This window comes from Tachysurus vachellii, chromosome 8 (assembly GCF_030014155.1).
Source record: "Tachysurus vachellii isolate PV-2020 chromosome 8, HZAU_Pvac_v1, whole genome shotgun sequence".
Classification (NCBI taxonomy): domain Eukaryota; kingdom Metazoa; phylum Chordata; class Actinopteri; order Siluriformes; family Bagridae; genus Tachysurus; species Tachysurus vachellii.
The window spans coordinates 4512795-4523159 of record NC_083467.1 but is presented as its reverse complement, the minus strand read 5'-3'; the positions used below and the strand labels follow the sequence as shown (position 1 = coordinate 4523159).

The 10365-nt window shown below is 42.6% G+C and overlaps 2 protein-coding genes across 5 annotated transcripts; one reads left to right on the top strand and one right to left on the bottom strand.

Annotated features, from left to right (window-relative positions):
* Nucleotides 1-300: 300 nt before the first annotated feature.
* c8h2orf69 (chromosome 8 C2orf69 homolog) lies at nucleotides 301-6193 on the bottom strand. 2 transcript variants are annotated; one of them, XM_060875790.1, is made up of 3 exons: nucleotides 6055-6193; nucleotides 5722-5950; nucleotides 301-2019 (listed from the first exon to the last, which is right to left on the bottom strand). In XM_060875790.1, exons 1-3 carry the CDS (start codon nucleotides 6060-6062, stop codon nucleotides 1303-1305), a joined length of 954 nt encoding a protein of 317 aa, XP_060731773.1. In that variant the 5' UTR covers nucleotides 6063-6193; the 3' UTR covers nucleotides 301-1302. The 2 variants fall into 2 exon arrangements, with proteins under 2 accessions (XP_060731773.1, XP_060731774.1); XM_060875791.1 differs by having other exon boundaries at nucleotides 5722-5947; nucleotides 6055-6175.
* On the top strand, nucleotides 3117-10256 carry ftcdnl1 (formiminotransferase cyclodeaminase N-terminal like 1). 3 transcript variants are annotated; one of them, XM_060875787.1, is made up of 6 exons: nucleotides 3117-3135; nucleotides 6453-6566; nucleotides 7209-7304; nucleotides 7508-7663; nucleotides 7750-7938; nucleotides 8340-10054. In XM_060875787.1, exons 2-6 carry the CDS (start codon nucleotides 6455-6457, stop codon nucleotides 8762-8764), a joined length of 978 nt encoding a protein of 325 aa, XP_060731770.1. In that variant the 5' UTR covers nucleotides 3117-3135; nucleotides 6453-6454; the 3' UTR covers nucleotides 8765-10054. The 3 variants fall into 3 exon arrangements, with proteins under 3 accessions (XP_060731770.1, XP_060731769.1, XP_060731771.1); XM_060875786.1 differs by lacking the exon at nucleotides 3117-3135 and adding an exon at nucleotides 6105-6365 and having other exon boundaries at nucleotides 8340-10256; XM_060875788.1 differs by lacking the exon at nucleotides 3117-3135 and adding an exon at nucleotides 6278-6384.
* Nucleotides 10257-10365: the final 109 nt, after the last annotated feature.

The window sequence follows — 10365 nt, the reverse complement described above, 5'->3', positions numbered from 1 at the left end:
ATTCAAGGATCAACACGTGCATCGACGTGTCATTTTAGAAACCTGGAGAACTACATGCCACACATACTTTGTTTTTTTATGATGGTGTGTATTTATTTTTTCTTTTAACTGCAAAACTCATGCTGGGTCTCAAGTTTGATAATTGATAATTGGAGCTTTCTGTTTCCATCCTGATTCACACTTCCAGTTCTGACCAAGTATAAAAGCTGTATTTCTGTGGAATCTTTCTTTCCTTCTTCTCCCATAACCTCATAATCCAGATAATCATGGTGTGTATCAGTTATTGAACATACATGACTCTTGTAGCTTAGCGTTTCTTTATTAAGTACAAACACAACAGAACAAACGGCATGGAATGGGGACATAAGTGCGCTGCAGCCGAGAGGAAAAGTTCAATCGGAACCTAGTGCATAGCCGAGCAGGTGTTCATTACAGGCGAACTGGAATATTTCACACATGTTCTACTAGAGCTAAGTAACTACATCATAGAATTATCAGTGTTGACTGTAAACATTAGGTTAGGCAGGAGTGGACAGATCAGAAGCCTGGGCCAAACACGTGTGTCTGATCTATTAGTTTTTCATTTGTATTCGAGTCAGGTATGATATGGAGAAATGTGTTGTTTTTGTACATGCAGAAACATTACACACTGTACTGTGATGTGATTTGAAGTGAAGAGGTTGCCATTTTTTTTAACTCCTCCTACTCTACATAAATAAATGTTATATTATTTATAAACATGTTAATATAGATAGTCTGTTCTGACAGAAACTTTACCTAATGATGAAACGTGATGTGCATTATAAGACATGTTTTAACATAGCTACCATTTTTAGCCAATTAGGTTTCCAGGAAAGCAAACCATGTGACACTGAAGCGTTTACTTGCCTGCATTTGTCCACCCCTTTTTGTGCTACACACTATCAGTGATAACTGCGTTCTAACATGACAGAACATCATCTGACAAAAAATAAATTTTAAATACATGGCCACACGATTTGGACATTGTTTCTAAAAGGAGGAAACATTCAGCTTCCAGGTTTACATCGAGGTCTTTCTGGCATCCATGTTTCTCAGTGTAAACTGATCATTATTATGAATAACATACACGTTATGTCTAAAATTATACTAAGACATGGCTCATCATTAAGAAGCAGAACAAAAAAATATTTTGTTGTTTCAGTTTTTGTTTGAGAAGCAAATGTAAGACACTGGAACTGTGACTGCAGACCAAAGAGGCAGAAATACGAGCTGTGTAAAAGCTTTAGACTTGGGTCAGTTGAAGATGTAATCATGCAACTCTCAGAACTCCTCGATGACCCGGAAGTGGTTAGCGATGCACGCTGGCTCATCCTCGAAGTGAAGGTTTTGTGTGATGCGGGCACCGAGTTCTTCCAGCGTCTTTACAAAGCACCGGTGCTCACGTCCCACCCACGCCCTCGCAGGGTCGCAAACTTCATAGGGAGTGACGTGAGTGTGCAAAGCCACTCCGCTAGATGCCAACTCAGCCAATGCCCACTTATCTGTCACCCACGTGTCCCCGGTGCCTGGGTGTCCGCCGTCCAGCCAGTACATGTCAGAGATGCTGTCCAGAAACTGCCTCAGCTCTGGGTCGGTGCGGGCTGACGCCAGCTCGTGTACCATCTGATTCAGCACCACGCAGCCTTTACTGAAGCCAACTAAAGTGAGTGAGAAGCCTTCAGGCAGAGGACAGGGCACTGAAGCACCTCCTAGTGGTGGCAAAGGTTTGGCGATGGCCGCTCGCTCCATAGCATGGCTCAAGAGGGCTCGTAAGTGGCGCACGGCCCCATAGTCAGGCGAGTGTTTAGGTGCACCGAACATGTCGCAGGAAACAAAGTTGGTGTAGCAGCTGAACTTGTGCAGGTGGAGCTGTGACGGACGCACAAGCCACACGTGCTGACCTGGGAAGCGGACACCCAGTGATAAAGCTACTCTCTCCAGACTGAACGAGAGCCATGGAGATGCATCAGGCTGCATAGCCATCTCTTGATGGAAGTTCTGGAAGGAGAGAGAGAGAAATATCACAACAGCTACAATGCAGGTGATGGCTTTTAAATGACACAAAAAAAACTGGAAAACACTCAGAAACACAATGTAAGTATATTTTTAAAAAGTACTCAGGCTTCATAATCCTCGTAAAAAATAAAATCCCAAAATCCTTGCATTCTTCAAAAAATCTTTGTGCATCGAGTAAATCACATGTACGATAAACGTTTTAATGAGAGCGTGCAAAAGTACAATCCGAACTTCAGCTGGACAAAATGTTCTACTTCTCAAGTTTCTCAGCTCCACCCACATTTATACAGTTACTGAGTGCAACCTGTAACTTTATAAATAAGTAAACTGTTAAGTAAACCCAACCTGTTTTACTGACTCCATCAGTGGAAACTAAACAGTAACATACTATATGAACAAAGGATTTTCCAATAGTGATGCGTGGGTCGTCTCATAACCTGCGGGTTGGGTGGGTAAAGAAATTGTCAATTTATTGCGGGGCGGGGTGCGGCGGGCCAATAATTTCATAAAAGCGGGACCCTCGCATCACTATTGTGCTCCCCAACTATCACACCCAATAAGCTCCACTCTCCTTTCCACTAGATGTTTGAGCGTGGCTGTGGGGATTTGTGTTCATTCAGCTACAAAAGCACCCTTTGTGGAAGAAACATATGGGTGTGATGTTTAGGTGTCCACAAACTTCCCTTTTTGTCCCTACAATGTATCTTTCATCTTTCATTTTCTCAGTGTGTGTTAATCTAGCCTTGCATCAGTAGTCTATAGTAGCAGGACTTATAAAACATTTATGCTACCCTCAACTACCACTATTAATGTAAATGCGTGTGAAATTAATACAGTACAGAAATCGTGCAACAACCAACTTGCACGATGTCGTGTTGGAAAGGCTTCGCAACCTCAGCTTGCTGCGGAGGCCAGACCTCCAGTCCGTGGCGTCGACTGAAAGCGGTGCTCGAGGAAGCGGAAGTGCCATAAGCGGTTGGGTGTCCGTTCTAGGCTAAAAACAAACCCTAGCCGGCTGGCTCTCCCGTCCATTATACTTTCAAATGTTTGCTCCCTGGACAATAAACTGGACTTCGTCCAACTAGAATGCACTACACGGCGAGAGTTAATTCCACTGAGTTCCAGATGCCGCCATTCAGCTAGATGGGCTGACTTTGTTTCATGGCAACATGAATGCAGCTCTGTGCGGTAAGGCTCGTGGTGGTTTTGTGTGTGTTTACATAAACAGGGAAAGGGGCAAAAACTCTGTGCTTGTTTCTAGCTACTGTTCCATTAGTAGCGTTTGTGACTGTTAGATGCAGGCCATATTATTTACCACGGGAATTCACCACAGTTTTCATTGTCGTGTACATTCCCGTGTACATTCCCCCACATGCGCCGGGTGTCTCCACTGTCCAGGAAATTGCTGTGGATTGTCTTGGCATGTGTGCGTTTTGCTTCTCTGATGGCTCGGGACAGTTTTGCCCTTGCTGTTCTTAGGGCCATCCTGGCCACTGCTCTGAAGGCTAGGTCTCTAAGTCTTCAGCAACACATGCACTTTAGCAGTCATCCACGGCTGAACTCCTAGACATCAGACACAGCACACCAAACAACCTTTTCCGACGTTTGAGCAGTCAGACATTTTACTGGAGCTTTGTGATTCTCCTCGTTAGAACTGTTAGCAGATCAGTTCAGATCTGTGAGAATCCTGAGGCATCTAGAGATCTACCAGCTCCAGTTAGACTATGCGATACTACCGAGGAGATGTGAACTCCATGTGATCTTTTGTATCAATACAACATTTATCAGACTGTATAATTATAATCACACCCTCCAGTGTCACCCATATGAGGATGGGTTCCCCTTTGAGTCTGGTTCCTCTCAACGTTTCTTTTACCATCGTCCTTTACCATCGTCCTTTACCATCCTTGCCACTGCTGCCTGAGTCACCTCAGACTTGCCCATTGGACTTGCCCAAAGTGTTATACAAATAAACCTGAATTGAAATTGAATTGAATTGAATCACACAAACAGAGCAGCGTTATCCAGAATCTTTTATTATAATTACATTATATTCTTGGTGATTTTAATAGAGCTAATCTCACCCGTGAGCTGCCTAAATACAGACAGCATATCACATGCCCCACCAGGGACAAGAATATACTGGACCACTGCTACACTGTTTTAAAGGATCCATACCATGATGTTCCCTGTGCAGCTATGCTAAGCCTATTGTAAGATCTGTAAAGAGATGGACAAATGAAGCAGAGCGGGACTTACAAGCCTGCTTCGACCTCACAGTTTGGAGTGTTTTTGAGACTGCAGCTGCTGATTTGGATGAGCTCACTGACACCATGACATTAAACATCACTTTCTGTGAGGACCCGTATCTTCCCTACAGGAGTTATTTACCATTCAACAATGACAAACCTTGTTTCAGTGCATAACACAAACAGCTTCGCCATGCCAAAGAGGATGCCTACAGAACTGGGGACATAGCCTTGTACAAACAGGCCAAATACACACTAAATAGAGAGATGAGTGGCAAAACAAAACCCCTCTGAAAAGCTGAAAAAACAGCTTTCAGTTAATGACTGCACTACATTCTCCAACATCTGGACAAACCATGTAAATCCTGTTTGTGGACTTCAGCTCTGCATTCAACACCATCATTCCAGGTACCCTCATGAATGAACAGACACAGCTCTCTGTACCCACCTCCATCTGTCAGTGGATCACCAGCTTCCTGACAGATGGGCAGCAGCGAGTGAGGCTCTGAAAACTCACATCCAACACCCACACCATCAGCACTAGAGATCTTCAGGGCTGTGTTCTCTCCCCACTGTGTTGTGTAATTCATTTTGTAACTCATTCTCCATCTCTAATTTCTCAATTAGTATGTAAATCCTTACTATTTAAATGTTTACTGTTCTCATGCCAGATATGTATTAGGGCTGGGCGATAAAACGATAACGATATGTATCGCGATAGACACATGATCGATATCAATAAAAAATGTGTTCGATAAAACGTTAGATATTTTTTATTCTTCGTCGGAAGAAAACAAACGTTGCGAAGCAAGTTTGGTTGCATTAACAAAGGCACTCGCTCTCTGGTAACCTAGCAACGTAGGGAGCTGATTCTGGTCAAAATCATTAACTACAATTGCTGAATACCATCATTCCCAACGATCACTAATCACCAGTGTTATTCTCAGCTCATCACAGATCGGCATCAACCAATCACTCCGATGTTACCAATAACACACACAAATAAAAAAATGCATACACACACACACACACACACACACACACACACACACTCACTTCTTTTTAAACGCCTTTCCTCTTCTTGAAAATATATTTTGGAGTAATAAGAGCACCACAAAACAAGAATACATCTCACTACTGAACATACACGAGATACTTTGACGTCCTCCTCTCTCGTTTCTGAACATACATGAGATACTATGACGTCATCCTCTCATTTCTGAACATACACGAGATACTATGACGTCATCCTGTGACGTCCTCCTCTATCACTTCTGAACATGAGATACTATGACGTCATCCGCTTTCATTTCTGAACATACGTGAGATACTATGACGTCATCCGGTACCGTCATCCTATCTCACTTCTGAACCTACATGAGATACTGTCCTCTGAATGAATGCAAATTGTTCATTACGTGCAGCTCGGACTAACCTGTATATCTCCGGGGAAAAACACGACGTGTGCATTTTCGTTTCCAGTCGCCTGGGTTTCTTTCGGCTCAGGCCGCAGGAGTAAGACGTCGTTCATGCGGTGCTGCTCGTAGCCTGGAACACCGCAGAGTCGCAGCAGGCGACCGGGAGGAGACGACGCCCGACCCGGACCCGGACCTCCTGAACTGCTGCTCATCACCGCACACAACAGTCCTCCACCTCCAAACCTACTATACCAAAAAAAAAAACGTGCAAAGCTCCTTACTAACGCATATTACACGCACGTGACCGTTTATTATGGTGCACGAGTTAGACGTAATAAACAAATACACACATCTTCATAAGGACCGATCATCTGCCGACGCTGATATTTTATACTATATTATTTTATATTCTAATTATTATTACTACAACATGGCTAAAAAAAACAAAAAACAAAAACAACTCTAGATTAAATTATTTCCGATAATCTCGCAGGATTAATACACTACACATCTACGCATGCGCGAACAATGACTCAGGATTGGCAGGAAAACACGGAAGTTTGGATCCGTTTCGCGGAAGCCCGAAAGAAACTGATCTGTAAAGCATATACTAAACTGCAGCTTTGCCGCGGTTTGATTTGTAAATCAGCGGAGTTAAAAGGTCGACTTTGGTAGTGCAAGTAAGTGCCACACAATTCACAGTGTTTTATATAGTCATAAGGTTTCACTTTGTTTCTTATGTTTTAAGGCATGACCTCAGCTCTGAGTCGCCGCCTGGTTGCGTGTCTTCTGAACATCTCTGAGGCTCTGGACAGAGATGTGGTAGAGAAGGTGGCACATGCAGCCATCACCCACCAGCATGGTGACTCACTATATATGACTGTGCATTTATATGTAAATAATCAACGACAGGATGATGTGATGAGGCTCAATGCAAAGCTACAGTGGACTTACTGTTACCAAGATGCTGCTGCATCTGGCATAACATAACAGCATACAGATTGTTTTATTCCTCTTATACCACAGCAATTTGCAGCCAATAAACCTTTTTAATTTATTGTATAAACGCTTCAAACCGTTTATTTCGAAAGGGTGTGGAACTTCTTGTTGAGACAAGTTCCTGCCATCACTTAGGTTATGTAATTAATCAGCTTTGTTCTTTCTTTCGAGGTTAAAACAAACAAAAAGATATGCTGCCTGTAGTGAAGACTGACATGTCAGAAGACATCACAAAGACAATAATCTTAGTGTCTTCTTCAAAACGACTGGAGCAATGCTACTAATGAAAATGAATGAAAATCAACACATTCTAAGTAATCAGAATCAAGATAAGAAACTGATCTGTGGTATATCTCCAAGCAAATCACATGTACTGTACAGCGCTTCCTGTCAGGCTTCATTACCCAGCATCCGTCCTTGATTGTTTATCTTAAACAAAATGCCCCCATAATTTTTATTCCTTACATATTATTACATTTCCTCCTTTTTACACTGAATATCTTAGGGGGAAGACGAAAAGGCGCGACTGTCCTAAACATCTTCAGTGATCGTGACTACAACCGTTCCGTTCTCACCATTGTGGCAGACATTGAGCTAATCGGTGACATCCTCTTATTGTCTATTTTATCAATTGTGGACAATTCTGTCCATTAATTCACAACTCCCTCTTGTTCTATATGTGACATAAAGTCTACTTCATTCGGACACTAACCTGCTGCAGTACATTGCGGGATTCTACACTATACATTAGGGGAAATTGTTTTAAAAAGGTGGTGTTTTTTTTTGCTGGCTCTTGTGTTACAGGGGATGTGGTTCTGTCGGCATCCAAGCGAGCGTTCTCGCTGATCGACATGTCGGTGCATGAAGGAATCCACCCTTGCATGGGAGCTGTGGATCTTGTGCCTTTCTACCCTTTGGGAGAGGAAGTGAGCACGGAGGATTGTGCAAAAAAGGCTCAAGGTAATATATTAAGTAAGCTTGTAGGTATTTGCTCTAGAATATTACTCGAAAAGCATTCACAACCGTGTGCCATCTTCCCTGCTTAGCTATTGGCACTGCTCTGATTGAGCAAGTGCCAGGCACCAGTGTGTTTTTCTTTGGCTGGGCAGATAGACCGCTGCATCGTGGCCTTGCTCACAGGAGGAAAGAGTTCGGCTGGTTCAGAAAGGTTCCCAACATGGCTGCCGTCCGGCCTGACGTTGGACCACTGCCTGGGAGACGATATGGACTAACAGGTGAGAAGCGGAGTGTATACTTATTGCTTATATTTGATTCAAGTTTTTATTGTGTTTTTATTAGGCAGGAGGACCTTGACTGTAGACTTTGATGTTCCAATGCAACATTAATAAATATATCAATAAAATAAATATTAAAGACCCTAATAAGCTTGATTAGCCATGTATTATTTAGTATTTTACCTCACTCTTTAAAGTGGAACCATAAAAAATCCAAACAGTTCTTCATTGAGCTTAGCTCATCTTGTACATGTAATCAGGAAATAATCTCTTTCCTGATTACATTTACAATCATGGAAGTATTTGCATGGACAATAACACAAATAATGTAAATATATTTCAGCAAATGAAAGTGAAAAGCCTCTGAATGTGAGAACCTGAACTTTATTTTCTTCTGGAAGGCATCGGAGCAAGCCATTATGTAATGAATTGCAACGTAACCATCGATACCCAGGAAGTATCGTTAGGGCGGGACGTTGCCTCAGCCATCCGGGAGTCTAGTCCAGGAGGAATCCCGGGGGTGCAGGTCATCGCTCTTCCACATGAAGGGATGGTGGAAATTGCCTGCAATGTAGAAAGTGTCCATAGTTCAGCTGCTGGAGGAGAATCATGGCCAGCATTCATAGTTGGGGATCAGACATTCTGCCATGCTCCAGCTTCCCTCATCACCACACGTGTAGCTGAACTGGCCAGAAGTCGGGGTGTGAGGACAAGAGGAACGGCCCTGGTCGGGTTCACGCCGCTCGAGTGTAAGAAACTGGCGGAAACAGCGCTGTCTCAGGATATCGGACACTTCTGGAAGGAGCTCCACGGAGTGCACATGTAGTACTAGAGCTTCTACTACAGCCGAGATGCTTGACAGACATCCACCTGGGAAATGAACGGTGCTCTGAGTTATTGGTTTTGGTGCACTTGTGATCAGGATTGCCAGACTTCTGTAACAAAACCTGCCAATTAACCAGTTAAACTCTCTCAAATACCAAAACTAAATATTTCTCTCATCTTTATAAAACATTTTACACTCACTGTTACACATTAGGTGGGATGTGGTAGCCTAGTGTTTAAGGTGTTGGACTACTGAACTGAAGGTCATGAGTGCGAATCTCAGGTCCACCAAGCTGCCACTGCTGGCCCCATGAGCAAGACCCCTAACCCTCAATTGCTTACTTGTATAAATTGAAATAAATGTAAGTCACTCTGGATCAGGGCGTCTGCTGAATGCCATAAATATAATATTATAATACATTATACACAACTTAAAAATCAGTGATGTATAGTAGCAATCGTGCACAATCATTTTACTTTAATATTCACAGCTGGGGAATAAAATCCTTCCGATCTGTTCTTTTTTAAACAATTTAAGATAACATTCTGCGTCTCATAAGTTTTCTCATTGATAGAATAGGCATTGTTTAGAGTAAGACATGTAATCAACATGTCAAAAGTTTAACCTGTGCCAATATTTAAAAAATAATGGAAACCAGTAGACTTGGCAACTCTGCTTGTGATACAAGTGTCGAACTTTAGTGTTGCACAGTGCACAGAAAAAGAATGGCTAAACAGCTGAAAATACTATAAAGATAAATCTCTTGTTGCACTCGAATAAAAAAAGAAAAAACCTGACCATCCAAATTCAGCATTCTGTCCCTGATCTCATGAACTGCACTTAATCTCAGGTTAATAAAGTCATTTGCAAGTGTGCACCCAGCCTCATTTCTGCCAAAATATATAGAGAGCTTGTGTATTTGTGTTAAATGCTGTTTGGGGGACACAAAGTGTAGAAATACAGAAGTTTCGGAGAAATGATTTGTAATTTTATTCCAATTTTACAGAAAGTGTTATGCTTCAGCATATTAAATGAGTTATGTTTATGTTGTGCTTTTGTGGTCCTTCACTTGCTCCGTTTGGTGATTTTTGGCACAGGCAACACTCCCAATGTATCCAGGCTTGGGCATGGCCCAGAGTTGATGACCCCATCAGTACCTGGGTGCTTCACTGCCTGGGATTTGAACCCAGGTCACAGCAGTGGGAGACTGACATCAGTTAAGATGTTCACTGGTTTTTTTTTTGGCCATGGCAGTTCCAGTGTAAGCTGTAAACAACCCCAAACACATGCATGTGTTATTCCTGCAGCACAGCAGTGGGCACAGACAGCTGTGTTGTGTGCACACCTGTACATATGTGCAGACATACATTGTTTCTTGGGCACTTTAACATGTTTGAGGATAGGGAAAGAGATTCGTACTGAGTTACACTGGAGGACATGTGTGCATGGGCATGAGTTATATAATAAAGAAGGGGTTGATAAGGTATCAGTGATAGAGGGCTGTTTTGTGGACTGAATGTGACAACTGTGGAGTTTGTTTCATCCCATGATGTAGTCAGTCCCCCAAGCCAACAGAAATGTAATACAAAACCAGAGAAAAG

Coding starts and splice junctions, on each gene's coding strand:
- c8h2orf69 (XM_060875790.1), bottom strand. Junction 2,020..5,721: donor TTTTCCCCGGAGATATACAG/GTTAGTCCGAGC, acceptor CTCTCCTTCCAG/AACTTCCATCAAGAGATGGC.
- ftcdnl1 (XM_060875786.1), top strand. CDS start 6,233: ATGACTCAGGATTGGCAGGAAAACACGGAAGTTTGGATCCGTTTCGCG. Junction 6,567..7,208: donor AGCCATCACCCACCAGCATG/GTGACTCACTAT, acceptor TGAATATCTTAG/GGGGAAGACGAAAAGGCGCG. Junction 7,305..7,507: donor GGCAGACATTGAGCTAATCG/GTGACATCCTCT, acceptor CTTGTGTTACAG/GGGATGTGGTTCTGTCGGCA.